This window comes from Rhipicephalus microplus, chromosome X (assembly GCF_043290135.1).
Source record: "Rhipicephalus microplus isolate Deutch F79 chromosome X, USDA_Rmic, whole genome shotgun sequence".
NCBI lineage: Eukaryota > Metazoa > Arthropoda > Arachnida > Ixodida > Ixodidae > Rhipicephalus > Rhipicephalus microplus.
The window spans coordinates 461770883-461797807 of record NC_134710.1 but is presented as its reverse complement, the minus strand read 5'-3'; the positions used below and the strand labels follow the sequence as shown (position 1 = coordinate 461797807).

Sequence of the window (26925 nt, the reverse complement as noted above, 5' to 3'; positions counted from 1 at the left end):
AACTCTAGACGGCTCCAGCAAGGTAACAGAAAAAATTGTGGCTTCAGGCACGATGCCATCAGACACCACCCATCAAAGTGCATTCTTTCTCATTATATTTATAGATACCTGGGGGGGGGGGGGGATTCAAGCGGCTTAGCAGAGCAGGAGCATATAACGTCATGACCACCCTGCTGGAACTATTAGTTTTCTTCAAAAAAATTCCGTAACAAAAATGAATCTCTTTAGTAGGAATCGACCATTAGAGAGGACTGCCTTTGAAAACTATAAGGAACAGTTTGAATTGTCTGACACTTAGAGGAGTTGTTAGTGTACAACTGTCTCAAGAGCAGGGCTGGGCAGTATCGCGATAGTATTTCAGAGATACCTTTGAGTGTCTGTATTGCTGTATCGAGATACTTCTTAAAAATGTATTTGTATCTCAGTAGTGAAATACTTTTACGATGTATCGCCCGTATCGCAATACTATCCAGGGCATGGGTATGTGGTTACTTTTTTTTTTAAATGAGCTGAGACGTGTTTACAATGGCAAAAAAAACATATGCTGTGGCCTTAGCATTGTGTGGCGAGATATGCACCCACCATTTCTACATTTATTCTCAGGGGGTAACTGACTCCTACCTTCTTGATAGTGAGCTAGTTGCTTTTCTACCCGCATTTCATTGTGCGTGGAGAACTGGAATGTGTTTGAATAATCACCTGCTTGGGAGCTTGCCAATAATGTTATGCTGCCATTTTGAATTCCAGCAGTGAGGAGCATTGAATATGGCACATTGGGCGCCAACCAACAGCGTCGTTTTTAAAATGTGTTCCCTCATGCCAATTTAACGAGCAGTGCTTCTTTTTTCTCGTTTTTTTTTCTTGTTTTTTGCGGCATCTATTTGAAAAAGCGGAACTTATCGAGGAAGCCACAAACCACCCAAAAAGTTTGGTGTGTGGTGCCGCGTGCCATCAACGATACTTCTTTCTCCAAAGCATTTCTGGAAGACAGCAAGTGCGGCCACACGCTTGCTATTCCTAGTCAAATGTGACCAGCGCAGTTTGAAGTTTCCCGTCTGCAGAAAAAAACACACAACATCAGGTACCGGCATTGACTTGGTGCAACTGACGAACCAGAATATATCGGTGGTTGTCTCACTTGTCGCTAGAACCAATAACATCTGCAAAATGCAGACTAGCAGGGCTGCTGACCTACAGCAAGTGCACAGAGATCTCTTAGCATCCGGCTACTCGAACTCTGGTTAAACGCCAGCTCTTGCAGCCGCAAAGATCTGATCGTGTGTTCCCAAGATAACGTGCCGCTATTCTGTACGTGTCTGATGCGTGCGAGTCAGGCACTAGTTCAAAAACCATTACGATGTCCAAGTAGTTCCGTTCCTACAAATTGCATTATCGGCTGGTAAAGATGAAGGACAAAAAAGAAAGGTATCTTGATGCTTATTGGATACCTTGTAGACTGTGATTGTGTATATATCAGTGAGACTGGAAATTTCGAACATCAGGTCAGACAGCATGTAAAATGATGTCAACGAGGTAAAGGTGTCTTCAAATGCCTTGGCAAAACACCCTGCCCCGCCGGGGTGGTCTAGTGGCTAAGGTACTCGGCTGCTAACCCGCAGGGCGCGGGTTGGAATCCCGGCTGCGGCGGCTGCATTTCCGATGGAGGCGGAAATGTTGTAGGCCCGTGTGCTCAGATTTGGGTGCACGTTAAAGAACCCCAGGTGGTCTACATTTCCGGAGCCCTCCACTACGGCGTCTCTCATAATCATATAGTGGTTTTGGGACGTTAAACCCCACATATCAATCAATGGCAAAACACCCTGAAAACTTGAGCAATAAAACAGATTAGCATAACGGCATAAGCTTAGAAAAAAAAACTCTTCAGGACACCACTTGCAATCAATGCTGATTTAAACAATGAATACACATAACACATGGAACCATTGATAACACATGGAACCTTCATTCTTATCTACACTCGCAATTTTGAGTCACTTTTGAAGTCCTCATAAGCATATTTTCACTCCGTCTAGTTGTCACTCTGAACAAGACTCCCATCATGAGAGCTGAAATGTCTTATTTGTATTACTTTTTATGGTTGGTGTCATTAATTTATCATGTTCTCACCCTAACAGGCTTCAGTCAATATCTCAACTTCACACATCTTTTTGAGTAGAATGTATACTACACTATGCATGGGATTAATTTCCTTTTGTTTAAAACACGTTTTCTGGAGAGTAAATTGGTAAGGCAACTTGGTTGGAGCACTTCAGAGTATGAAAGAGTTTAAGGCACCCGAGGACTTTAGCAAAAAGCACTCCGGTAAAATCGGGCAAAATATCACCCTGACACGCTGGTGTAGCTTTGAGCAAATACAACATAATTATGTTTGTATTAATCATGTTGTAATATATTGAAGTTCTGAAAAAGTAATGCTTCGTTCAGGATGCAATTAAGAAATGTGCGCTCTTTATTTTTCACATTTGCTCACTTACAGAAACATTGGCCAGCCGTTCCTGTTGCGGCCACCAATGCAGCACATCTACTAATCATGGCGCCTATGAACATGAGGCCACCCACAGGAGCATTCAAGAGAAGGTATGAGCTTATGACAACGCATTAGGATGCTTCATCAAGTGCGAAAAATGGCCGTCAGCACCAACAAGAGTGACAATTATTACGTTGCGATGCCATCATCGTGGCATCAGAAATAAGTTTCCCAAATTGGTCGTGTCATCACGACGTCACATGATGTCATTGCTTGTTCCAAGGTTGCCTATCCCGGAGGCACTTGCGAAACAACTGGGAGTGCAGGAAGCTGTTGGGAGTCGTGGCGGGTGAATACAATCGACTTAAAGGAAAAGGAAGATTTTCGTTATATGTTGTTTTAAAGCAGCCGTGAAGGGGATTGAAGCTGTGCCCAGTTGTTATTTTCCTGCTTCAGTAATGATTAGACATACCAATTTCAAAACATTTCGATGCAATATTCAGTCAACCGTGTGCATCATCACACATTGCTGCACAACTTATGAAAGAGGAAATATCTTTATGGTGCACAATCGAACCAGTATGGTACTACAAACCTCACTCAACTATGACTTGGCAAACATGGCTGTGCTGCCATGTTTTGTTAACGGAGACTTCTCATGGGTCGACTTTAAGTGATGTTAGCAGTACAGTTGAGGCAAATGTGCGAGCTGGAGAATCAAAGTTGTCGACCTTTATTGTTGGATTACCGGTCCAGAAGCCTTTTGTGCCAAGGAAGTGCTTATTTTGAAATAAAATTGTGTTTTTGTGGTCTGTATCAGCTAGTGCACTTTAATTTACCCGCCTCAAGAAGCGGAAAGTCTCACGTCACTGTTGCCGTGCACAACGTTGTCCGGCTTTTTATTGTACGGTCGCCGACACTACTAGCCAAACTAAAGCACCAGGAGCCGCATCAGCAACAGCGGCCATCGATCAATTTCCTACAATAGGCTCCGAAATGGCAGACATGTTTTGGCTCAAGATGGCACGGCCTGTCTAGTTTAACCAGGAAAGAGTTGAATTTTCTAACCACTTGCGCTATTCTCCATCGTAACTCCCGGCGGTTCTTTTTTCATGTGAAACAACTCAACAAGCAGCATTTTTTTACGTCTTTTGATACTTGGAAGGTCCTTTATTTAGTGAGCTAGTTTGATTACCAGTGATTAGTTGTAGGCAGTTTGTCTGACGTCATAAGGATCAGTTGGCGAACGTCCTACTGCGGGGAATTTGTTCCCGTGCATTTACCTCAATTTCTCGGTAAGTAGGGCACTGCTGTTGATAATACTGTCGTTTTAGATGACATACATTGAGCTGTCACTGTCCCCTGAATTGTTATTTGTTAATTAAGCATGTTTGAGTTAATGAGATTTCACTGTATTGCACCAAAAACAAAGGGACAAAAGCATAATGGAGTGAGTTTAGACAAGTTAGATACAATTATAAAACTGACAAAAACAAATTCGATTCAACTTGCAAAAAGCAAGCTGTATGCTTCAAAAGAGTAATTTAGATTTTCTTTGCATTTTCAGGCAAGGCCGTTGCAGTTCATGCTGCCATCGCCACCGTCACCACCACCACCGTCGCCACCACTACCGTCGCCACCACCACTACCGTCGCCCCCACCACTATGGCCGTGCTCGCCGTTGTCTCCACAAGGGTGGTCAGCAACGCTGCCTTTGCCACCGGCGCAGCACTTATTGCTACCAGAGCCTCCGTCGCCTTCTTTAGAGCAGCCACGGATGCAGCCATGCCCATTGATCCCACCGGTACCACACCCTGGAACCACTTCAAGTGGTTCTCAAGAACCTACCAGCCAGGTGTGTACTTTATAATTGAAATGGCTGTTTCTTTGTTTTTTTTTCAATCCGATTTAGGGGTTATATTGTCAGGCTAGCCTCCTGTACATTTTCAGTTTGTTTATTTAATCAATATACATCTAGTCATTGTTAGTGGTATGTATACAAGTATTTTAAAGTTGAGCAAATGCAGTGTGACCATCTGTCAATGTCGAATCGCACTGGTTGAGCAGGATAAAAATTTTCTTGCCGGGTTCCCCTGGTCAATTCGGAGCAATTTCCCGCTTTCTACTGGCAGATTCGGAGCAAACCACTGCGCAACGGGGCTTCCATGTTGTTTCATCTGGCAAAGGTAGATTTTTCTGGAACTCCGGCAATGCAGGGCTGTCATTTTTGGTACGATCGGGGAATAAGGTTGTCTTCAACGTTTTTTTAGGTGGTGTCTCATCACCCTGTGGATATCTTTACATTATAAAAATGGCATCGTTTGACTTTGCTGAATGAACTGGCGGTTAAGTTTTGACAGTTGTAGCAGCAGCGGCCGCAAACCGTGTGTGGAAGTGAATTTTAAGAAGAAGTTGCCCGACCGTCTGTGCAGATGCCCGAAGATCATCGGCTACGTCGAAAAAGTTCAGGAGCCGGTTTAAGTGTCGTAAGCATAAACAGCTTCTGGACACCCCATGCACAGCATTCATGTGTTCCAGTGGCAGATTTGGCTTGGTGTAAGACGTTTTTAGATACTGTCAGTTGGGTAAGCACGCGCTGTCGCAGCCGCGAGGACTGCCCCCTCTCGTATCCGGTGGAGGCGGCGCTGCTGTCGCTTTGAGATTGGTGAAGGAGCGTCGTCTGCTACCTCTGCATGTGAAACAGCAGGAAATTAGTTTCCAGATTGCGACAAGAGAGAAGAGGATGCGGCGAAAGGGCGACCTTGAAAACCAAAACGCATGAGAAGGAGGCAGGTTGGGAGCTTGCTTGATAGGTCCGCGAAACTCGCACGTAGAAAAACTTGGAAAGAGTGCCTGCGCGCGCAGAAGTCAAAGCATGGCCGCCTGGATCAGTGCGCGGGGGTGTTCGAACAATCGGCAGCCGTGGTCAAAAAATTTTTTGTTGCGCCGGCGAGTTTGCGTGGCCTCACAAACTTCGATATTTCGCTGTTCGTCCTGCGCAAATTAACAGCCGTTTTCGTGCTTCCGCACGTGAGCGGAAGGCATGCCGAGTCGAGTAGTAAGCGAGTGAGAACAAGTCCTTGACACGAAACGAATCACAAAATATCAGAGTCGGTGGGGTAGCGTACGCCCGTGCACTAGACGCAGACTATCGGATACAGTCGGTGGCCGACGATGTTGGCAAATGGTCTGGTCACTCCAGGCCGGCGATGCCAACGACAGGACCAGCGATTAAAAACGGGGTAGATTGCCGACCGGTCTTCGAAAGATCAGTGGCAGTGTGAAAACGCGGGCCTCGTCTGGCTCAGGGTAGCAGGGGGACAAAGGACAGAGGGGTGCATAACAAAAAGCAGTCGGCACTTTCCTTTCTTCATGGGTTAGGGAGCAGCAACTAGAGGCTCGCGGGGGCAGGGTCAGCGTTTAAAAATAAGAATGCATAGGCACCTCGCCGATGCCTGATCTGTGGTCGAAATTGGTTTCCCGGGAAGTCGGGAGACCGCTGACTGTTCGCTGTAACCGATCAGCGGCGCTCGGAGACGTTTGTTGTAAGTGCGATTTTGTGCCGTTGAACCAATATATATTTTCATGGTCACGCGGATAGTGTTCGTTTGAAGCGAAAGTTCGTTTTAAGTGGGGCCGTTATATGTGGGCTCGACTGTACTACCTAGTGATAAATAAGGTTCGGGCCTGTACCTAAGAAATGTATGATTATTTATGTACACAGTAAAAATTTTTACACCCAGAAGGGTGTAAATGAGCTTGTCCCGTGGACGACACCCTAAGGGTGTTAATTCAGCACCTTCCAAAAAGGGTGCTTTTTCATGCACCCTTAGAATAGGGTGTACATGTAAAAAAACTGTAGGGTGTTACAAAAACACCCTTAAGGAAGGGTGCCTTCGATGTCCATCACTTTTTTAGCACCCTCTGAGGAGGGTGCGAGAAGGGTGCACAAGGGTGTTGAGTGCCCGCCATGGCAGGGGTGTCAGTATTCTTTTAGACTGCACTAATAGATATCAGCATGCACTGATTACACACTACTTGAAGAAAGTGGTCCTGATTATCAATGGTGCACCACCTGTCGAGCTCCATTCATTGCGTCTGGGCAAAAATATAAACGCGTACTATCGTGTATGAACTTCTGCTGGATCTATATATACTTCAAAGTATATGCATAATGCGCGTTACAAAAAATGAAGCCTTGCTGCCCTTGCATATTGCGTTTATTTAATAGGCAAATAAAACATAAACTTTTCTTCTGCCACACAACTTTTTCACCAGATATACGTTCACGTATACGTACACTACACAAGCAACACCTCAAATGTTTATTATATTTATTCAGTTTCACTTCATTGACAATTCTTTGCAACATACAATCACACTGGTTTCAGTTTAGTATACTGCTTCAAGTACATAGAGACTACAAATGAAATATACGCTAATATATCCCTATAATTCTTTCAAGTATCTACAATCTCAGTGGTTTCCAGTTTAATACTCCTTCATGTACACAATCGGTTAATAGGAATGAAATACAGGCAAATATATACTCATGATTCTTTCAAATATATACAATCACCATGATTTCACTATATACGCCTTCATGTACACAATCGTTCCCAAGAAGTGATGCACACAAAAATATATATGGATAGTGTTTTCAAATGTATACAATCACAGTGGATTAAGCTTTGTATTCCTGGATGTATAACAATTGGTTATGAGAAATGATGTACATGCAAACGTATACGGGTTTTCGCACATATATCTTCAGCGAATACTTAAGAAACCAATACAATGATCAGAAACACAATAAGGTAAAAACGAACACAAAACTGAGTCAAAACACACAAAAAACAAAAGAGGTAATGCATAATTATGGCTAATGACACAGCTGGGTCACTTTATGCCAAATGTCCCAGCCATTTTGGCAACCATCTCAAATGTATTCGAAAAACTCGTGCTGCATTGAAAATAGTGAACTTCTGGAATATTTAGGAGAGGAAAAATATTTGGTCACGTGGCTGCCCTCTGAACTTCCTGGAATGCCGTCTAGGTGTTTTATGTGAAAAATTTTATTTTAAAAGCACCGCTCCTTCTTTTCATGCGAAACTCGGTCTACGTGTTACGTAACAAGAGCTTAATTTGGGAGAGTTGGTTCATCGTGGTTGTGTGCTAGTCACAGCGCGACAAATTTAGGAAGAGACAGAAAGGACAGGAAAGAGCACCGACTGTCAACTGAATTTAATGAATGTGCTACGAGCGCTTTTTTACGGAGTACAAGAACCGTATTCATGCGCGACGACACGTGTGAGCACTACAAAATAATCTTAACTGTTAAAAGAATACTCCCTCTCGGAAAGGATAAGTGAACGTGTAGTGATGCACTGATCATTGGTTTACCTGATAAAAAATCCTTCTACAAACGTTAAATTGGCATTAAGTAAACCTATTCTCGTGACGAATGGGGCAAGATTGACTATTCCTGTTGCTGTTTAGTACACACACTTTTGAAAGCTTGCAAGGAGTGGAAAACAACACGCTAATATCATATCTGCTGGCTATTTTTTTAATTGTGAGACACATGATGTGGTATAACATGCAAAGGTTTTGGTCATTGTTTTTTGTTGGTCCTGTCTTCTTTAACTTTACTTTCTGCAGGAGGGTTTCGCAAACAGGTGTGATGATTCTGTTGGGATACCCAGCATCTTTTAGTCTTTTAATCTGGTTTTTAAACCTGACCTCACCCTTGTGCTAACATGACTTCTGAAGGGTGGCCTGAGTACATGTGGTATCAATTCCTCTTTCTACTAATTTTGAATGCCCACTATGAAAAGGCAGAACATTCTTAGCACTCCTGGGCTGATAGCACCAGCCAATACCCCAACAGCATCATCACACTTGTTTGCGAAACCCTCCTGCAGAAACTGAAGTTAAAGGAAACAGGACCAAAAGAAAAAGAGAATGACCAATCACCTTTGCATGTCACACGGTACTATGTACATAAGGTGTCTCACAATTTTAGGAAAAGAGCCAGCAGATATGACATTGTTGTTTTCTACCCCTTGCAAGCTTTCAAAAGTGCATGTACTTACAGCAACAGGAATAGTCAATCTTGCACCATTCGTCGCTAGAATAGGTTTACTGAATGCCAATCTAATGTGTATGAGATACCGCTAACACGTGGAAAAGTAAACATAGGACAAACTGGGCAATGCTTCAATGATCAAGCAAGACAGCATGCTTTAAATGTTAAGAAGGGCTATAGTAGCCTCATTGCCGGGCACCGTAAAGAATGTAAGTGTAGTCCTAGGTTTCATAAAACACAGTTTTTAAAAAAAAAGCAAGCAGAAAAATGAGAGATTTTAGAACTCTTTATTAGGAAGGCCAAGAATCAATGCATCAGTACACCTTCACTTATCTTTTCCGAAAAAGAGTATTCTTTTCTCGGTTAAAATTATTTTGTCATGGTCACACATGTGTTGTTGCAGATGAGCCCTGGTCTTGTGCTCAGTATAAAAACGCTCGTAGCACCTTCAATAAAATTCAGTTGACAGCGCTCTTTCCTGTCCTTTTTGCGATACGATTTTTATTACAGAAAAATTTCATTTTCTTACAATTTAGGTATAATGATGAGTTTTCATTGTATCACAACATGGAGCAAATTGCATCTCAATACGGACCAAAATCACAATTTTGTGAAATTCGTGATATTTTCTCGTATATTTCAGCAGCTTGAGAAGTCTAAAGATATTTTTTCCTCATAATATACCTTCTGTGGAGTAAGTATTCACTGCTCAGATATTCATACAAAGTGCAATATTGCAATAAAAAATGCAAACATAACACATTTTGGCTTTATTCTTGGAAGTGAATGTGGCAAAAATATTGCACTATTATTATTCAGCTTCAAATACCTTACAGAAGCACATTTGCTTAACAAGTAGACCGAATTTGCTTTAGAAAAAATAAGCGGTAGTTTTAAAACGAAATTTTCCACAAACAGCACACAGACGGCATTATGCCAGGAAGTTATAAGCCAGCCACATGAACAAAACTTTTTTCTCGCTGAAATATTCTAGCAGTTCACTGTTTTCAACGCAGTAAGTCAGCACTTTTTTTTCAAATACACTTCAGATGGTCGCCAAAGTGGCTGGGACGTTTGGCATGGAATGGTCCAGCTATATTTAAGCAAAATAACTTACACAAATAACAATGTTTGTTCATCTACCATGACCACACTAGAAAAAGTTGTTCAGGCATTGTGACACTAAAATTTTCAGCATCGTACTGCCTGAACAACTTCTTTGATAAACTCCAAACTCAATCCGAGAAAAAGCCGCTCAATCACAGTGGATGTTAAAGGCCTTGCGGCCGTAGACAATGTTGAAAATAAAAAAAATCAACTCATCAGTGCTGTCACTCCTTCTTCGTCATTACTGACACGGAAGATTTTTCGGTTATCCATGTGGAGGTTCAGGAAGTAGGCTTGCTCTAGGCTGGGGCCGGGGGGTAGACTACGCAGGACGTCAGCGGCACCCTCCCATCCTGTAATAAGAGCAAATATGACTTCTCATAAAAGGATGTTCATGCTGTTCTGGCAGCACCATATATAAAGAATGTGTAGTGTGTATCCTTCGAAATGGCGTGTAATTGACATTACACTGAACTTGAAGCATACAACCCATACATTCCAATAATTTCGTATGATAAAGATAAGAGTTTTCGAGCATACAGCAAATTCCCGAAATGAGATGAAGTTTAAGACTACAGCTCAAAAATGGCACTTACGAAAGCCTGAACTCACCTAAGAGCCAAATTCCTTCTAGAGTAGTGAGCCAGTGTGAAAAACAATTCCTAAAGTACAACGTTCAGAACATGTAACATTAATCAAAATGCACAAGAAACTTACCTCTTCATGTACAAACAGTGAAGACATCTCTGCTTTCTCTTTTACATGAGAACAAATGATCTTGGGCGTGGCACTAGCGAAGAGGTCTGCAAAAAAAAGTAAAAAATTTACTGACTTTAATCACGCCTCTAACAATCTGAGGAATTGTTACAAGTCACCAATCAGTGCAATTCCGACTGCCTCTATAAGGGCATCAAAAATGAACAATTTTCTCGTTCTTTCTACTCCCACAAGTCAATGGAATCTAATCCAAATTTGACGCTGTGCTTCCTATTTGCCTGCTTTCTAGACGTAGGGCTGCGAACATGTGTTTTGTGCACCTAATCTAGCACAGAAATTCGTCATCTATAATTCAATCATCTTAATTCATTCTAATTTGATAAAAGATGTGATAGCTCGTCCAGTTTTTAAAGAGTTGCGGGCCTGCAATAGGCACTGCCTTGCAGGTATGAAAGTACTTCTTTTTTAAAAAAAAAATTCAAAGCTTGCTTTCAGAAAAAGCGTCTGGCATATTTCGACAACCAAGCCCATCCTCTGATGGCAGTCAGGGCACGCTATTAGCGATTATTCACTACGGGATTTACAAACGTAACCCGTGCCTAAATACTCAGTTAAACACAATCACGCAAGTAAGAGTGCTCGAACGACACCAACGCGCGCGGACGCCGACTACGTTGCAGCAGCCATGACTTATGCTAGAGAAACCGCACATAGCTCCAACAGTCACATATACTCTCTCGATTCTGTTATAACGCCGAACATTATCGCAGATGAAAGCGAAGCACAAAAACAGCAAACAGAAACGAGGGAAAACAACGCACGGCGATGGCCACAACAACGCGCCTTTTGAAGTCTGCTAGATCTTTCCCTGTTGCTGATGGCACTTGTCCTAAATAGCTTAAAAGACCGAGGCGCACGTGCTGGGAGCATCGCGGCATATCAGCACCTCCAACTATATCGTCTTTAAGCAAAAAAAAGCCATTTCGTACAGTGCGCCTCTGTACATAATTTTTGCTTTTTCTCTCTTTTTTACGCTTACACCTACAGAAGCATGTTGCACATTTGAGTATTAATAGAAATGTTATTACGATGTAGCCCAAAGCACATCTTAAAACAATATCAATCACTTTGTGCAGTGTAGAGACAATGTGCGATCAGCAACTAATCCCGCCCTTGTTAAGTGACCACATCACTCACTGTATGAGTGATGCAGGCACTTACACAACATCGCGCATAGCAGTGTGAACTCGTTAAGTCACACGTTTAATCGGGCATCTGCAACAGGCCCGCGAACGCATGCTGTTGTAAATGGTTGTAAATGTTGTAAATGCCTACTTCGGCAGAGCTGCTGCAGGCGCCCAGCTAGCGCTGTATGATTACTATTTACGAAAACAGTACACTCACCGTTAACAGGCCCACGTTGTCCGTGTCCGCCACTCCATGAATATTCCTTAACCGAGCGTCACTTCGAACACGGTGTCATGCGTGACCACCATTGAATATGTGCCTGTTCGCTAGCACACACACATCGGCCAAGACCCCAGACCAACGCAACGCATTTGAAAGACGATGAGACAGAGAGAGCGACGTTGAGATAGAGAAGGAGGAGGCACTGGCGGCGCCGCAGCTGTCGACGCTGGTGTTCGGTGACGCAACTATTCGCTTATCTACGCCGCCGTTGTGGGAGCAACGCTGGCCGTGGTGAGCGGGGTGGAAGGGGGGGAGGAGCTTGAAACCCGCCAGGACGGCGCCGAAAGGCAAACGCTATAGCGCATACGGCGGACGGCCGTTCGTCCCGGAATGACTCCTTGTAAATGGCAACTCTCCTTCCAGCCAGTCGCACAGCGACGCAAGCTATTTACCAGCCTCGGGTTCTTTGAGTATTTTGACGGAATGCGATTGCAGTGGGCGAAAAATAGTGAAGCAAAACTTGCGGAAAACAAAGTGCACCATGGAATGACGAGAAACAATAATTATTTCGTCTTCGGTGGCATTAGCGGGAGAGCATCGCTACACCTTTTTCCAGAGGAATTTCTTTTTGCATTGTCTGTGTCTGGCACTTCCGCGTATGGTGCCGCAAACTCTGAATGCGTAGTCGAAGCTGGAACAAATTAATCCACAGTCGCGGATGTTTAGAAGGCTTGCACGCACCACGAAACGTGCCGAGGTTGTTATAACAAACTTTTTGCTGACCACATGATCAGCACATAATTCCATATGATTGCCCAATGAGCTAGCTAAGCACCTGTAGCAAAGGCAGGGCGCGTTCTTGTTAAACGTTGGTAATATAAACGATGGTTGTGCATAAGTGCAGTGACAGCTTTCCGTGGGAATTGTTCATAACCCACGTTTTCGAGCGTGGAAGCACCTCAGCGTAGCTAATCAGCTACCACAGCAAGTTCGTAAGCAACGATCAGGTACGAAATTGTGCAGCTGTTTTCCATGTACTGAATAGTCCGTGTACAGTGCGTTGACCACCGCCATTCCTTAAGCCACCTCCCATATAGACTCCCAGTCTGAACAGGTGTGGGACCTTAAACAATAAGAAGCAGTGCCTCCCCCCCCCCGCACACGCACACACGCACACGAAATTCGAGGGTGCACGGGCTGATACACACGCATACTTATTCACAGGCGCACACACATACCGTATACACACATACGGCCACACACACACGCGACCGTAAACGCACGCATGCATGGGCGTACGCATGTGCACAGGCACGCTTAACACAAGCACGGACTCGCACATACGCGCGCACGCACACATGCACGGGTGTACACACAATCGCGCTTACACGCACACACACCCACCCATACTCGGGCGAACATTATTTGTGTGTATATAATCCATAGCAAACATGCAGCTTATAACCAACGCTAAGGAAAGCTTTCTTAACATGGATTGCAGTTAATTGCCATTATAGATGAAACGCGATTTGCTTCTGCTGGCATTCTGCTGTATTCGGAGAGCACCTTCACACATTCTAAGTCAATTAGGCCGTCATTTAACGCAACGTCCACATATTCGTGCAGTAGCTGCGCTGCTCGGCCGCCAATCCGAAGATCGCGGGTTCGATGCCGGCCGTGGCAGTCGAATTAAGGCGGAGGCGAAAAGGTAGAAGCCTTTGCACTGTGAAAATCTCTGCAGCCTTCCACTACGACGACCCTCATAATCATATCGAGGTTTTTGAGACGTAAAATCCCAAATATTATAATTATGTGTTGTTCTTATGCTGCATATTCCATCTGATGAATCGGCACCTACACCTTTCTCAGGCACAAAAGCACCCTTAGAGCCTATTTTAGGGTGCTATTGAGGCAAGCACCCTAACAAAGGGGTGCTTTTTTTTCAATCGACCAGTTATGGGTGTTAAAGGGTGTTGCAAAGGGTGCTTTTTCGTAAAAGCACCCTTTTTACACCCTTTTGGGTGCAAAAATTTTTACTGTGTATGTTTTGACCATTACCTGCAAGACTTTTCATGGAATAGCAGCTGTTCAGTCCTTGAGAACTGCAGGGTAGTTGGGGGGTTTGAAGAAGTACTGCTGATCACAAGTGTTTTCCTCATAGGCATAGCCACTTAGACAGCCCAGCGCACTGAAGGTCAGCATGTTTACTGTGTTAAACTGCTAATTCACTCAAGCTTGCTTGATTGTTGTGTACCATGTTAAATACGATTTGCGTGACAGAAATCTAACCTTCAAGCTCCCGCCTCTGTAATCCGAGCAAGCAAACTAAAAGGAAAAAACAAATTCAACGCTGCCGCGGGAAGCCAGCGGTAGCTCGTTCTCAAAACTACGTTAGCACCGCGCCCCTCTGAGCGTGTACCAGTCGGTGCCGCCTCCATAGCGGGCTTTCCCAACTGACAGTATCTAAAACTTGTGTAAGCCGTGTGCTCGCTTCAAGACTTGGGCGGCTGTTCTGGATCTCTCAGTCAAATTCAACATAATAATAGTTGTACACGTAGCTTTACTCACCATAAAACCTAAATGTAAATTTACAAATATTTTAAGCTACGTAATTGCATATGCTTTTTGCATTAACAAACATTCTTGACAAGCTATTTTTAGGAGATGAAATTCTTCAAGTGTGTGGAGTAAGTTCTATAATTTAATCACTGTAAAGTAGGATGTCATTCTGCCATAGTTAATGTATGTTTAGGTGTAAGGAAGTTGTAATTATGGGCAAACTTTGCACAATTATTATTTTTGAACATTTTATATAACTCAGTTCACACAAAAGCTAGTTTGAATACCGTTATGATTGAGTGATAACAAGTCAGATGCAAGTAGTATGAAGTTAGCCTAGACAAAGTGAGCAGCATTAGAGTAAAAAGAACTGTTGGTAATAATGTGTATGTCCTGAATGTTCTCCTGAATGTTCTCCTGAATTCAATGTTCTCCTGTATGTCCTGAATTATGTGTATTCTGAATGTTCTCTATTGGTAAAAGATTATTGTTATGCATATTTGCCCATGTAATAATGCTAGGTAATTTGACTGTTTATGAAAGCAGGGCAACAGTAAGGCATCACAGGAGATAAATAAAGAAGATTTAATGAGCGCTTGTACACCGAAGGCAGTTTTTTGTTTAGCATAAGCAATATGATGGGTGAGCTTCATGTTAGGCTCAAGTTTTTGGCCTAGAAAACACACCGAATTGCAGGAATTAAATTGTGATAGTCAATCAAAAGGGAGCTTTGTTTTAGAAACTGTATAAACCATGTACTTATTTTATGTGGGATTAAAATTAGGTTGTTTTATTAACACAATGTAGAACACTGATCAGTTCGTTGTGCAGCTCAGTGATTGGGCTTTTAACAATTTATGGAGCATAAGCTGGAAAAACAATAGGGTTAAAAGTTTCAGCAGCTGTTATTGGGCTGAACAAAGCACAAATGAGGGCTGATAGTTATGTTGTGTCTGAAAATAAAAAAAAAAGTTTTGGAAATGATGCTTAACTTTCATACCTGGAAGCCATGCTGGCATATGTGTGCCTAATATTTTTTATAGCTGATCGACTTTTCCTTTGTTCTGCCTTTTAGGGTTTGGGTGCCAGTGATGAACTGCCGCTGTTTTTTCAGGTGGACAATCAAGTAAGTAGCTTTACAGTAGCTTGAATAGTTAGGCTAGTTGGTATTCGTTCATCTTTTAACGGAATAAGGGCACATACAGACACTTGAACACCGCTTATGTTGTGTGCATTTTCTTCTTCTAGTGTCCGTCTCTGTGTGCATGCCCTTATTCAGTTAAACGATGAAGTAGCTCTACTTTTTGCAAATTTATGTTTATTCAGTGCAATACTTTCACTACTGGGTTGAATACATGGTTATGCAACTTGCATTGCACTTTCACTTCTTTGTATGTTTATGCTTAAATTATTCATCTACTACGGATAATTTTGTAAATGATGAACTGGTGAATTTAGACATTCAGGAGGTTATTTCACGAATGACCAGTGGAATCTTCAGCATTACCCTTTTTTGGAATGTCACGGCATTCAGTAAAAGCTTCATAAATATTTTTGTGACAAGTCCTAATGTCAGAAAAAGGGGAATGAATTGAGGCTCTGTCTTTTTGATTCCTGAGTTCCTCATTATTCGATTTGACAAAAGAAATTTTTATCTGCAATGTGCCAGAGCACTTTTTGTCAGTGCCAGCTCTAAGTGCCTTTTAGGGTGTCTGGTGGTCTTTAGTAGAATATTATGGACTCAACATTACTAACAACTGTAACACAACTGTAAGATAAGTTACATAGTGGTTAATTTAACTTTCACACATATCTAGAGCACTCAAAATTGTAAATATGCTTTTTTCTTAAAATGTCTTACAGCTTCTCACAAACTGTTCAGGTGAGACGTAAAGACAGCAATGATGTATGTGATTTGCTTTTCATTGATCATTGAAACGAATGCTTTTTTGTTTCGCTGGAGCCACATGAGTGTAAAATTTCTAAATAGGGATTGTGTTGATGTTTTTCTAACTTACTATGCCACCCCACTTTTTGCCCAGTCTTTTAGTATCTAAAAATTAATGATTCTCCTTGTGAAGGCTGGTGTAGTATTGCCATTAATGAGCACTATATGCACCTGTAGACTTACATACATTCTGTGAACTGTATTTGCTTTAGAAAAAGAATATTTGGATAACGTTTAGTATGCCAGTGTTATACAAGATCGCATGCAGTTGCAGAAGTGAATTGTAAGATTCATCAGAACTAGTTGAATACATACCAGCACACTATACTCGCACGACCAAAGAGCGCAAATAACATTTTCAAAAACAAGATATCTCTTGAGTCTTTTATTATGATTCCACATTTTTTCGCGCAGATTCACCTAGGAAACGGCATATTCCTGGAGCAGGAAAAATGGGCATGGCTGCTTTCGCGTCCGAGAGACAGCTTGTTCTGTAAGGAGGCGACCAAGCTTCTGTGGGGTGTGAGTGCCCTCCACAACAGGAGCATCACAGGAGCCCCTTGTCGGCGCTATGTGCGCTCAGAAAACCAGGCACCACCCAGGAGGGCACTCACGCCTAAGAAATTGGAGGCAGTCGGAAGTAAGTGTTTCATGCTTAGTATATTTTCCTGAATTTAGGGACAGTAAAATTTATCATTTATATGAACCAGTAAGTCCCTAATTGCTACATATTCCTGCTCATTTTTACAGACGCCTTCAGCAAGTAAATTGCTGGGAGACCTAGAGAAACGGCACCAATGGAGAGGTTAAGAAAAATGAACAGATTCATTGCCGAAATGTTGAACGACCTAAATAAATGAGTCGTCAAAACATTACTCACTCTAGCCTCATCGTGTTTATTTGATATCATTGCAGCATACCTACACTACATTGTTTATTTTACTGTGTGCTTCATGAACTAGCATGCCTTTCTTAATGTATACATTCTTTTACTGCATGTTAATTTTGACCCAAATAGCTAATCCAACCCATATCACCTGCATAACCTGTAATACCCATACATTTGTTACACTTATACCACCTGTATGACCCGCACCACCCGCATGACCTGCACCACCCGCATGACCCGCACCACCCGCATGACCCGTACCACCCGCATGACCCGTACTACCTGTATGCCCCGTATCCAATAACATCGTATGTACAGGTCCTGTACATGTAGGAATTTTCAGTAGGGCGTCTACAAAAACGGTAAGATCTGTGGTCACAAAAGTTTCGGTGTTACAACTAGTCGGCTTTATGACGTCTTGTGGTAAAAATAAAGGGGACCTTTTTTTGTTGCCTTGACGGCCTGAAACCTCACCCCCGGAAGTCGCCGCCTTCAGTTTCCCCGGCGTGGACTTGGTGACTTCCTTCCACTGACGTCGGCTGTAGTGCGGTGGCGCGACGAAGGCAAATATGCCGGAGACGGAGAGCGTGGTCGATGTCCCAAACCTGGCTGGTAATCAGGCATATTGTTGTCAATGTGGCACGGCAGTTTTCAAAGTGGGACCGAGGCAAGGGGGGGGGGGGTCCTTGAGGATTGGCGTTCCGGCGTGGTGCGTAGTCATCGTGGGCGCGTCGATCGTCAGACCATTGCGGAAGAGGTCGAAACGTATCGACATGGTGCCAGCAATGACGAGAACTGTGGCCCACACCTCCGCTGGTAAAACAGAGCGAACGTCTGCCTACAGTGCGCCAGACGTCTGTTTTACGAAGCTGTGGGCGCCACAACGGCTCGTAATATGTAAATGCCGTGTCTCGTTGGGAGACGGCTCTTCGTACGGCAGCACTTCGTACAGTGGCACGACGGCAGGGCGCCGCGGTGTCTGTTCTTGCGGTGGCGACCAAGGAATGTCTGCCGATGTCTGGCGGTACGACGGCACAATGGGCGGTGAGCGGCGAAGCGCGGCTGCGTAGCTCATAGGTCGCATGATCGTGAGTAGGACCAGCTGCTGAAAACGATTCGCGTATTTCTTCGCGGACGACGTCAGATACAGACGCCATAAGTGGTTCTATGACCAGAGTCCGCAGCTTCAGCGGCTCCTCGTGAACAATATCTCGCAATAAATCGCTCAACGAGCTTTGATTATGAGATGTCGTCCCGGTGACTTGAATGTGGGCGCTGCTGGACAAGCGATCGTATTGTCGGCATCGTAGGTGAAGCGCCCGCTCGATAGCCGTAGCTTCTTTGATGAAGTCTGTCAAGTGCTTGGCGGGTTCCGCAAAAGTCCGGCGAACAATTGCTCTTTACCACCGCGCATGAGGTAGCGTAACTTTTTGTCGTCGGTCGTGTGCGGGTCAGCTTTACGGAAGAGACGGGCCATGTCCTTAGCGGACATTGCCACCATTTCATTGGGTTGTTCTAAGAACGCACAATGCAAAACCCAAGTGCTACAATGTTGCCAACATTGAAGGAGGCAATCTTAAAAGTGATCGACTGTGGCAACTGCTGATTGGCATGCTGTGGATCGAATGTCCGTCGCAGCATGTTTCCAAGCAGGATGTGCAATGCAGGCTGTAGAAGCTCTGGATTTGGCTTTGGCTTTAACCTTGGCTGCCGCTTTCACAGAACTTCAGCAGGCAGAGGGCGGAGATTGTTGGGAAGGCACTGGAAATGTTTGAAGCTGCTAAACTTATTTGACGCGGCTTGAGGAGCTGCCGAGGCGCTGGCGGCACCAGAGTCCAGTCAGGAGTTTTCATGCATGCCACAAACTGTTGCACTGGTACTAAATGAAAGATTCTCAAAACACTCAAGTAAACAGTTCTAGCAACCGCCCATTCTTTCATCTCTGACCACACTTCGCCCTGGAAAAGAAACTAAACTATTGCTTGTACAACTATTTTAAATATTGAAAAACTTTTCATATCACACATCATGCTAAAAATGCATTGCGTTGCTAATACATGCAGATGCGTGGATAAATTAGATCTTGATCAGATATTGGATGCAGCATATTAGATATCCAATATTGGAATTTGTTTTACCATAAATACGTACTTCGAGATTTCCTTGAGATGTTTGTAAAAGCCTTTGACAATGAGAACTGTCTCTCGACAAGCAAATAAACAAAATCCGCAGTGGCTGTCCACAATCTAGTAATTCAGTCTAGAAGGCCACTGGAGGTATTGCCATGTTCAAGGTAAAAAAAATTAGAAGATCTACCCAAAGGTTTTACAAAACACTGAGACACCTTATTCAGAAGTTCTGAAAGACCTCTGTGTGTATATGATAATATTATTATACCTATAAAGACATGTGATCATATTATCAGTGATGCGCACTTTTGTGTTCACTTGTAAATATATACAATCAATAACAAATGTTTCCAAACCACTTGAGCACCTGCCAAACTGCCTGTCCGCACCACCTAGCAGTGTGCCATCCATCCTCTACTACAGGGCCAGGCTATAAACAAATCTTCTTGTCACTCACTGGCCTTTCTAATTTCTATTGCCGTGTAGAGCATTGTTAGTGCCCAGTTTCCACACGAAGCAGTCATCTGGAGTATGAGCATTGCATTTTTATATCACAGCAGGACCAAATCTATCATTGTGCTTCGAGCAGTGCTTTTTTTGTTGGCAAGGTATCACTTTGTGATAAACATTGCAACTGATAACAGTTATGCTAATCGACTGCTTTCTAGGCAGAAGCATGTAGACGCAGATGCCTAAAAAGCATGTCCCGACAAAAAGTGAGAGGTGTATATAATTTATACCCGGTCAGAAAACAGACATTGATTGATTAATATGTAAGGTTTAACGTCCCAAAACCACCATATGGTTATGAGAAACTCCGTAGTGAACAGCTCCGGAAATTTTGACCACCTGGGGTTGTTTAATGAGCGCCCTCCTACCTGGCGCCTCGTTCCCCAGCTGCCGCACGCGTGCCGACAGCGTAGCTCAGGCGCGCATAAGCTCCGGCATCCGCGAAGATGGCTGCCAGGGCGCCTCTTGGTCTGAGCCAGTCAACCGTCGGCTCCTTCCCGCGCTGGCATGTCCGGGCACGCTGCGCGGGCCTAAGTCACAACGCAGCGCCATTTCCCTTTGGGCGTGCGTGACATCCTCCTCTCCTACGAACTGTGTTGCGCCCGACGATTCGCTCGTCGCGGCAGATGCTCTCAGGCCTCCACGAGAGGTTGACAGTCTGGCAAAGGCGGCACAGTCTGGCAAAGGCGGCACAGGTTCTCGCGCAATCAGAGCACGGGGTTCTTCGTTCTCTTTTGAAGGCACATACGCGTCAGTGCGTATGCTCCACTACAATACCCCCGGGGTTAAGAGTAGCCATCCTGGCGGCTCAGGGAGTAGGCAAAATGAGGGGGTCGTAGTAGGGCTTGAGACGGTCGACGTGCACGGTCTCATGTCCTCGACGGCGCAAGTCTGGCGATTGTGTTAGGGGCTCTGTGATGTATTTCACCGGAGAGGTTGCGTCAATGACACGGTATGGACCATTGTATCGGGCCAGAAGCTTAAAAGAAAGGCCAGGAACGTGCGGGGGCACCCAAAGCCACACAAGAGAGCCAGTACGAAACGTAGGCGCCGTGTGATGAACGTCGTCATGTCGGGTGTTTTGTAGACCTTGAACCTCACTTGTCACAGACCGAGCCAACTGACGGTAGTCTTCTGCGTATCTGGCGACTTCCGATAGCGGTGAGCACTCCGATGCATCAGGGCCGTACGGAAGTATGGTGTCAAGTGGGTGAGATGGTTCGCGGCCGTATAACCGAAAGAGCGGGGAAAAACCGGTAGTCGCTTGCGTCGCGGTGTTATAAGCGAATGTAACAAATGGTAATAGAGCGTCCCAGTTAGTGCGGTCGGAGGAGGTGTACATCGTAAGGATGTCGCCAAGTGTGCGGTTGAACCGTTCAGTGAGACCATTCGTCTGTGAATGGTATGCGGTAGCTTTCCGATGTATGATGTTGCATTGAGCGAGAATAGCTTGTATGACCTCCGACAGGAACACTCGACCCCTATCACAGAGTAATTCACGTGGAGCCCCATGGCAGAGAATGAAGCTGCGCAGAATGAAGACTGCAACTTCGTGGGCGGTCGCTGCCGGTAGAGCTGCAGTCTCAGCATAGCGTGTCAGATGATCGACGCCGACAATAATCCACCGGTTTCCAGAGCGACTATATGGGAGGGGGCCATAGAGGTCGATACCCACGCGGTCGAATGGGTGAGCAGGGCATGGGAGCGGCTGTAACATGCCAGTAAGGTGCCGCGGAACTGTCTTGTTCTGTTGGCAAGTGGTGCAAGACTCAACGTATTTCTGCACAAACCGATACATTCCTCGCCAGTAATATCGTTGGCGCAGCTTTTCGAAGGTTTTCAGGACACCTGCGTGAGCACTTTGGGGATCTGCATGTAAATTCATGCAGATGTCCGAGCGCATATGAGTTGGAACAGCAAGGAGCCACTTCCGACCACCAGGCATATAGTTGCGGCGGTACAGAATGTTGTCTTGCACGGAAAAGTGGGCTGCTTGCCGGCGTAGCGCTCTCGTGGAAAGGACAGCAGACGGATCGGTAAGGTAGTCGAGTAACAACGCAAGGTATGGATCTTTACGCTGCTCAAAAAGCATGTCAGTGGTGTCGATCGGTGACAAGGTGGCAAAAAGGGGTGACAGAGAAGCCACATCTAGAGTTAATGGTGATCGCGAAAGTGCATCGGCATCCGCATGCTTGCGACCGGAACGATATACGACACGGATGTCGTATTCTTGCAATCGAAGTGCCCAACGCCCCAGGCGTCCGGACGGGTCTTTCAAGGTGGACAGCCAACATAGAGCGTGGTGGTCTGTGACCACGTCAAAAGGACGGCCGTAAAGGTACGGGCGAAACTTCGTCAACGCCCAGATTATGGCCAAACACTCCTTCTCTGTCACGGAGTACTTCAATTCAGCCTTCTAGAGAGCGCGACTTGCATAGGCGACTACGTATTCAGCTTGGGTGCCTTCCCGTTGTGCCAAAACTGCACCAAGACCGATGCCACTTGCATCGGTGTGAATTTCTGTGGCAGCAGCAGGGTCGAAGTGACGAAGAATAGGTGGTGAGGTCAGCAGGCGGCGCAGCTGGAGAAATGCGTCGTCACATGCAGGTGACCATGCAGATATGCCTTTGCTGTTGGAAAGCAGACTCGTCAGAGGTGCGATGATGGACGCGAAGTTGCGCACGAAGCGACGATAGTAGGAGCAGAGACCGACGAAACTTCTTAGGGCTTTCAGTGATGTGGGCAACAGAAAGTCAGCGAGAGCTCGAAGCTTATCGGGATCCGGAAGAACACCGTCTCTTGTGATGACATGTCCCAAGATGGTTAGTTTTCGTGCTGCGAAGTGGCACTTCTTGGAGTTAAGTTGTAGGCCTGCAGAAGTTAGACAGGTCAGAATCTCTTGGAGGCGGGCAAGATGTGTCGGGAAATCAGATGAAAAGACTACGATGTCATTCAGGTAACACAAGCAGGTTTTCCACTAGTGGGCACGCAAGATGCTGTCGATCATGCGCTCAAATGGGGCAGGCGCGTTGCAGAGCCCAAATGGCATGACTTTGAACTCATATAGGCTATCCGGCGTTACAAAGGCTGTTTTAGGGCGATCACATTCAGCCATTGGCACCTGCCAATACCCACAACGCCGATCCAAAGATGTAAAGTACTCGGCGCCTTGTAAACAGTCAAGAGCATCGTCTATTCGTGGTAGCGCATAGACATCTTTTTTCGTAATATTGTTTAAGCCACGATAGTCCACACAAAATCGTACGGTTCCATCTTTTTTCTTGACCAGAACCACAGGTGATGACCAAGCGCTTTGAGAAGGCTGTATGACTTCACGTTTAAGCATGTCATCTACTTGCTCCGTAATGACGCGGCGCTCTTCGGCGGAAACGCGGTAAGGGCGCTGTCGCAGAGGCGAATGTGAGCCGGTGTCAATAGTATGAGTGATAATCGTGGTGCGGCCCAAAGCAGGTTCTTGAAAGTCGAAAGAAAAACGAAACTTGTTAAAGAGAGCAAAAAGTTGGTGGCGATGCGAGAGGGGAAGGTCTGCGTCAATAGCATTGTCGAAGGCTGACGAACTTGATGGCTCAGACGCATGAGTTATTGCAGCAATGTGACATGGCGTTTCGTCGGGAAGAATAATATCATCGATATGGTCGACAGGTTGCACATATCCTAACGTTTCACCACGAAGTAAGCCAATGGGGTAGTTGCAGTGCTTGGTAACCAGCATTACGGTTAAACCAGACGCAATTGTAAGAACAGAAAATGAGAGAACGATGCCCTTGCGTTCAGTAAAAACCGGAGATGGCGTGAACACCACCGTGCCGTCAGGTTGCGCCACACATGAAAGGCTAATAGGGACCGAAGCTTCAGGAGGCAAGGTGATGTCGTCATCAGCGATGAGTTTGCAGAGCAGAGGAGAGCGGTCGGGTGGTGGAAATTCACATGTTGGCACAAGGGACACTTCGGCACGGGAACAACCGATGATAGCTTCATGACGTGATAAGAAATCCCAACCCAGGATAAGGTCATGAGAGCAAGATGGTAGAACAAAAAACTGTACAACGTACAAAACGTCTCGGATGGCGACGCGCGCCGTACACACAGCTGAGGGATGAATGCGTTGCGCGATAGCCGTGGACAGCACCAAGCCACTGAGAGATGTGGTCACTTCAGTTTCCTACAAAATTTTGCGTTCATCACAGAAACGGCGGCCCCGGTATCAATTAACGCTAATGTGGCGACTCCCTCAACATTGACATCAACAACAATTCGCAGCGAAAATGGAGGCCTTGGGAATTGCGCACAAGGTGCAGTTCTTGCCTCCGGAACTGCACTGATTTGTTTCCCTCCTCAGGAGGTGGTCGACGACGCATAGGCCATGGCGATCGGCGACAAGGTGATGGGAAACGAGCAGTCGATGGGTGGCGATCCGAGGCGGAGTGCCTCTGTTCCGCACTGCATACCCTGCTGAAGGAATTTAAATCTTGCTTCGCCTCTTCATCTAGAGTCGGTCAAACACCCCTCATAAAGCACCGAATTATTACCGACGATGATGTTCGCCCAATCCGCCAGCAACCTTACCGTGTTTCGGCTAAAGAACGCGAGACTATACAGACGCAGGTAAAGGAGATGCTTGACGACGGGGTGATACAACCGTCGAGCAGCCCGTGGTCCTCGCCAGTCGTTCTAGTAAAGAAGAAAGACGGAACGCTGCGATTCTGTGTTGACTACAGGAAACTCAATAGCGTCACCAAAAAAGACGTCTACCCGCTTCCACGGGTTGATGATTCTCTCGACAGGCTACGACACGCGAAGTATTTTTCATCGATAGATTTGAAGAGCGGCTATTGGCAGATAGAGGTCGATGAGCGAGACAGAGAGAAGACAGCGTTTGTAACTCCCGATGGGCTTTATGAATTCAGAGTTCTTCCTTTCGGCCTCTGTTCGGCTCCCGCAACATTCCAGCGAATGATGGATACCGTCCTCGCTGGCTTGAAGTGGCAAAGCTGCCTTGTATACCTTGATGATGTGGTCATCTTTGCCGAGAGTTTCGAAGAACATCTGAAGCGTCTAAGAATGGTTCTGGAAGCTATTCGTTCGGCCGAACTCACGCTAAAACCCCAGAAGTGCCATTTCGGCTACGATGAGCTGAAATTTCTGGGACATGTTGTGAGTGCGGATGGAGTGCGGCCTGACCCAGAAAAAACTGCAGCAGTCGCCACCTTTCCTGTGCCGTCAGACAAAAAAGCGGTACGGCGTTTTCTCGGCTTGTGTGCTTATTATCGCCGATTCATTACCAACTTCTCGACGATAGCCGAACCGCTCACGCGACTCACCCGAGATGATGTACCGTTTGCCTGGACTACAGAGCAAGAAGCAGCTTTCACAGAGTTACGGCAGCGAATGCAAGAGGCACCTGTTCTTGCGCATTTTGATGAGGACGCTGATACCGAAGTTCACACGGATGCAAGCAACGTCGGACTTGGCGCTGTCCTTGTACAACGGCACAACGGCGTAGAACATGTCATAGCTTACGCCAGTCGTACTCTCTCTCGAGCCGAGGCCAACTACTCCACTTCAGAGAAGGAATGCCTCGCAGTCGTGTGGGCAACGGCAAAGTTTCGACCTTACCTCTACGGCCGTCCCTTCAAGGTGGTGACCGATCACCATTCGCTGTGTTGGCTGGCCAATCTCCGTGACCCGTCTGGTCGTCTCGCTCGGTGGAGTTTGCGCTTGCAAGAGTTTGACATCATGATTGTGTATAGGTCTGGGCGCAAGCACGAAGATGCCGACGCACTTTCTCGAGCACCCGTGGGACATCCTGATATGGACTCGGAATATGCTGATGGTTTTCTCGGAGCCCTCAGTGATTCTGACTTTATGTCTAGACAGAGAGCCGATCAGGAATTGCGCCCTATTATTGATTCCTTAGAAGGCCGAAATTCTCACACTCCTCGGCGCATCGCTCGCGAATTGTCATCCTTTTGTCTAAGGAGGGGCATTCTTTACAAGAAAAATGCTCGAGGTAGCAACAAAGCCTTCCTCCTCGTTGTACCAGCCGACATGCGGGATGACATCCTCCTCGCGTGCCATGACGAGCCCACGTCGGGACACTTGGGCTACTCGCGGACTCTCGCCAGAGTGCGCCAGCAGTACTATTGGCCACGACTTTCGACCAGTGTACACCGCTACGTGCAAGGCTGCCGCGAGTGCCAACGTCGCAAGACGCCACCCGTGAAACCTGCGGGCCTTCTCCACCCTATTACACCACCACGGACACCTTTCGACCTCGTGGGAATGGACCTTCTAGGACCCTTCCCTTTGTCGGCCACTGGTAACAAATGGATTATAGTGGCAACCGATTACTTGACCCGGTATGCTGAGACAAAGGCATTACCCCGCGGCACGGCGTCTGAAGTGGCGAAGTTCTTCGTGCAGCACATCGTCCTCCGGCACGGCGCGCCGTCATGTGTGATTACGGATAGAGGAACATCATTTACGGCACAAATGCTAGAGGACATTTTCAGACTGAGCTGCACGAGTCACCGAAAAACAACGGCTTACCACCCACAAAGTAATGGACTGACGGAAAGGCTCAACAAGACCATAGCGGACATGCTGTCAATGTACGTGGACGTGCAGCACAAAACCTGGGACGATATCCTCCCATACGTCACGTTCGCATACAATACGGCAATGCAGGAAACAACCCGATTTTCACCTTTCCACCTTGTTTATGGACGCAACGTACAAACGATGCTTGACGCTATGCTGCCGTACGATAATAGCGATGCTCTTTCTCCAGAAGCCGAGCAATACACGCAGTACGCCGAAGAGGCTCGTCAACTGGCTCGCGTGAACATCGGTCACCAACAAGACGCAGATGCACGACGTTACAACCTTCGCCGTCGAAACGTCGCATACCACCCGGGTGAACGAGTGTGGGTGTGGACTCCTGTCCGACGACCAGGCTTGTCTGAAAAGCTTCTGAGCCGTTATTTCGGACCATACAAGGTTATCCGACGTGTGAGTGACCTTACATACGAAGTACTTCCGGACGGCACAGTGTCGTCA

General features: G+C 45.7%; 1 protein-coding gene and 1 long non-coding RNA gene across 2 annotated transcripts; one reads left to right on the top strand and one right to left on the bottom strand.

Annotated features, from left to right (window-relative positions):
- Window positions 1–4049: 4049 nt before the first annotated feature.
- On the top strand, window positions 4050–17178 carry LOC119183593 (BEN domain-containing protein 5-like). The gene is made up of 4 exons (XM_075876156.1): window positions 4050–4343; window positions 15445–15495; window positions 16732–16957; window positions 17068–17178. The coding sequence occupies exons 1-4, from the start codon at window positions 4074–4076 to the stop codon at window positions 17082–17084; spliced, it is 564 nt and encodes a 187-aa protein (XP_075732271.1). The 5' UTR covers window positions 4050–4073; the 3' UTR covers window positions 17085–17178.
- LOC142774983 (uncharacterized) lies at window positions 8945–11873 on the bottom strand. Its single transcript, XR_012886609.1, has 3 exons — window positions 11805–11873; window positions 10401–10486; window positions 8945–10036 (listed from the first exon to the last, which is right to left on the bottom strand). It is a non-coding gene; the product is annotated as an uncharacterized LOC142774983 (long non-coding RNA).
- Window positions 17179–26925: the final 9747 nt, after the last annotated feature.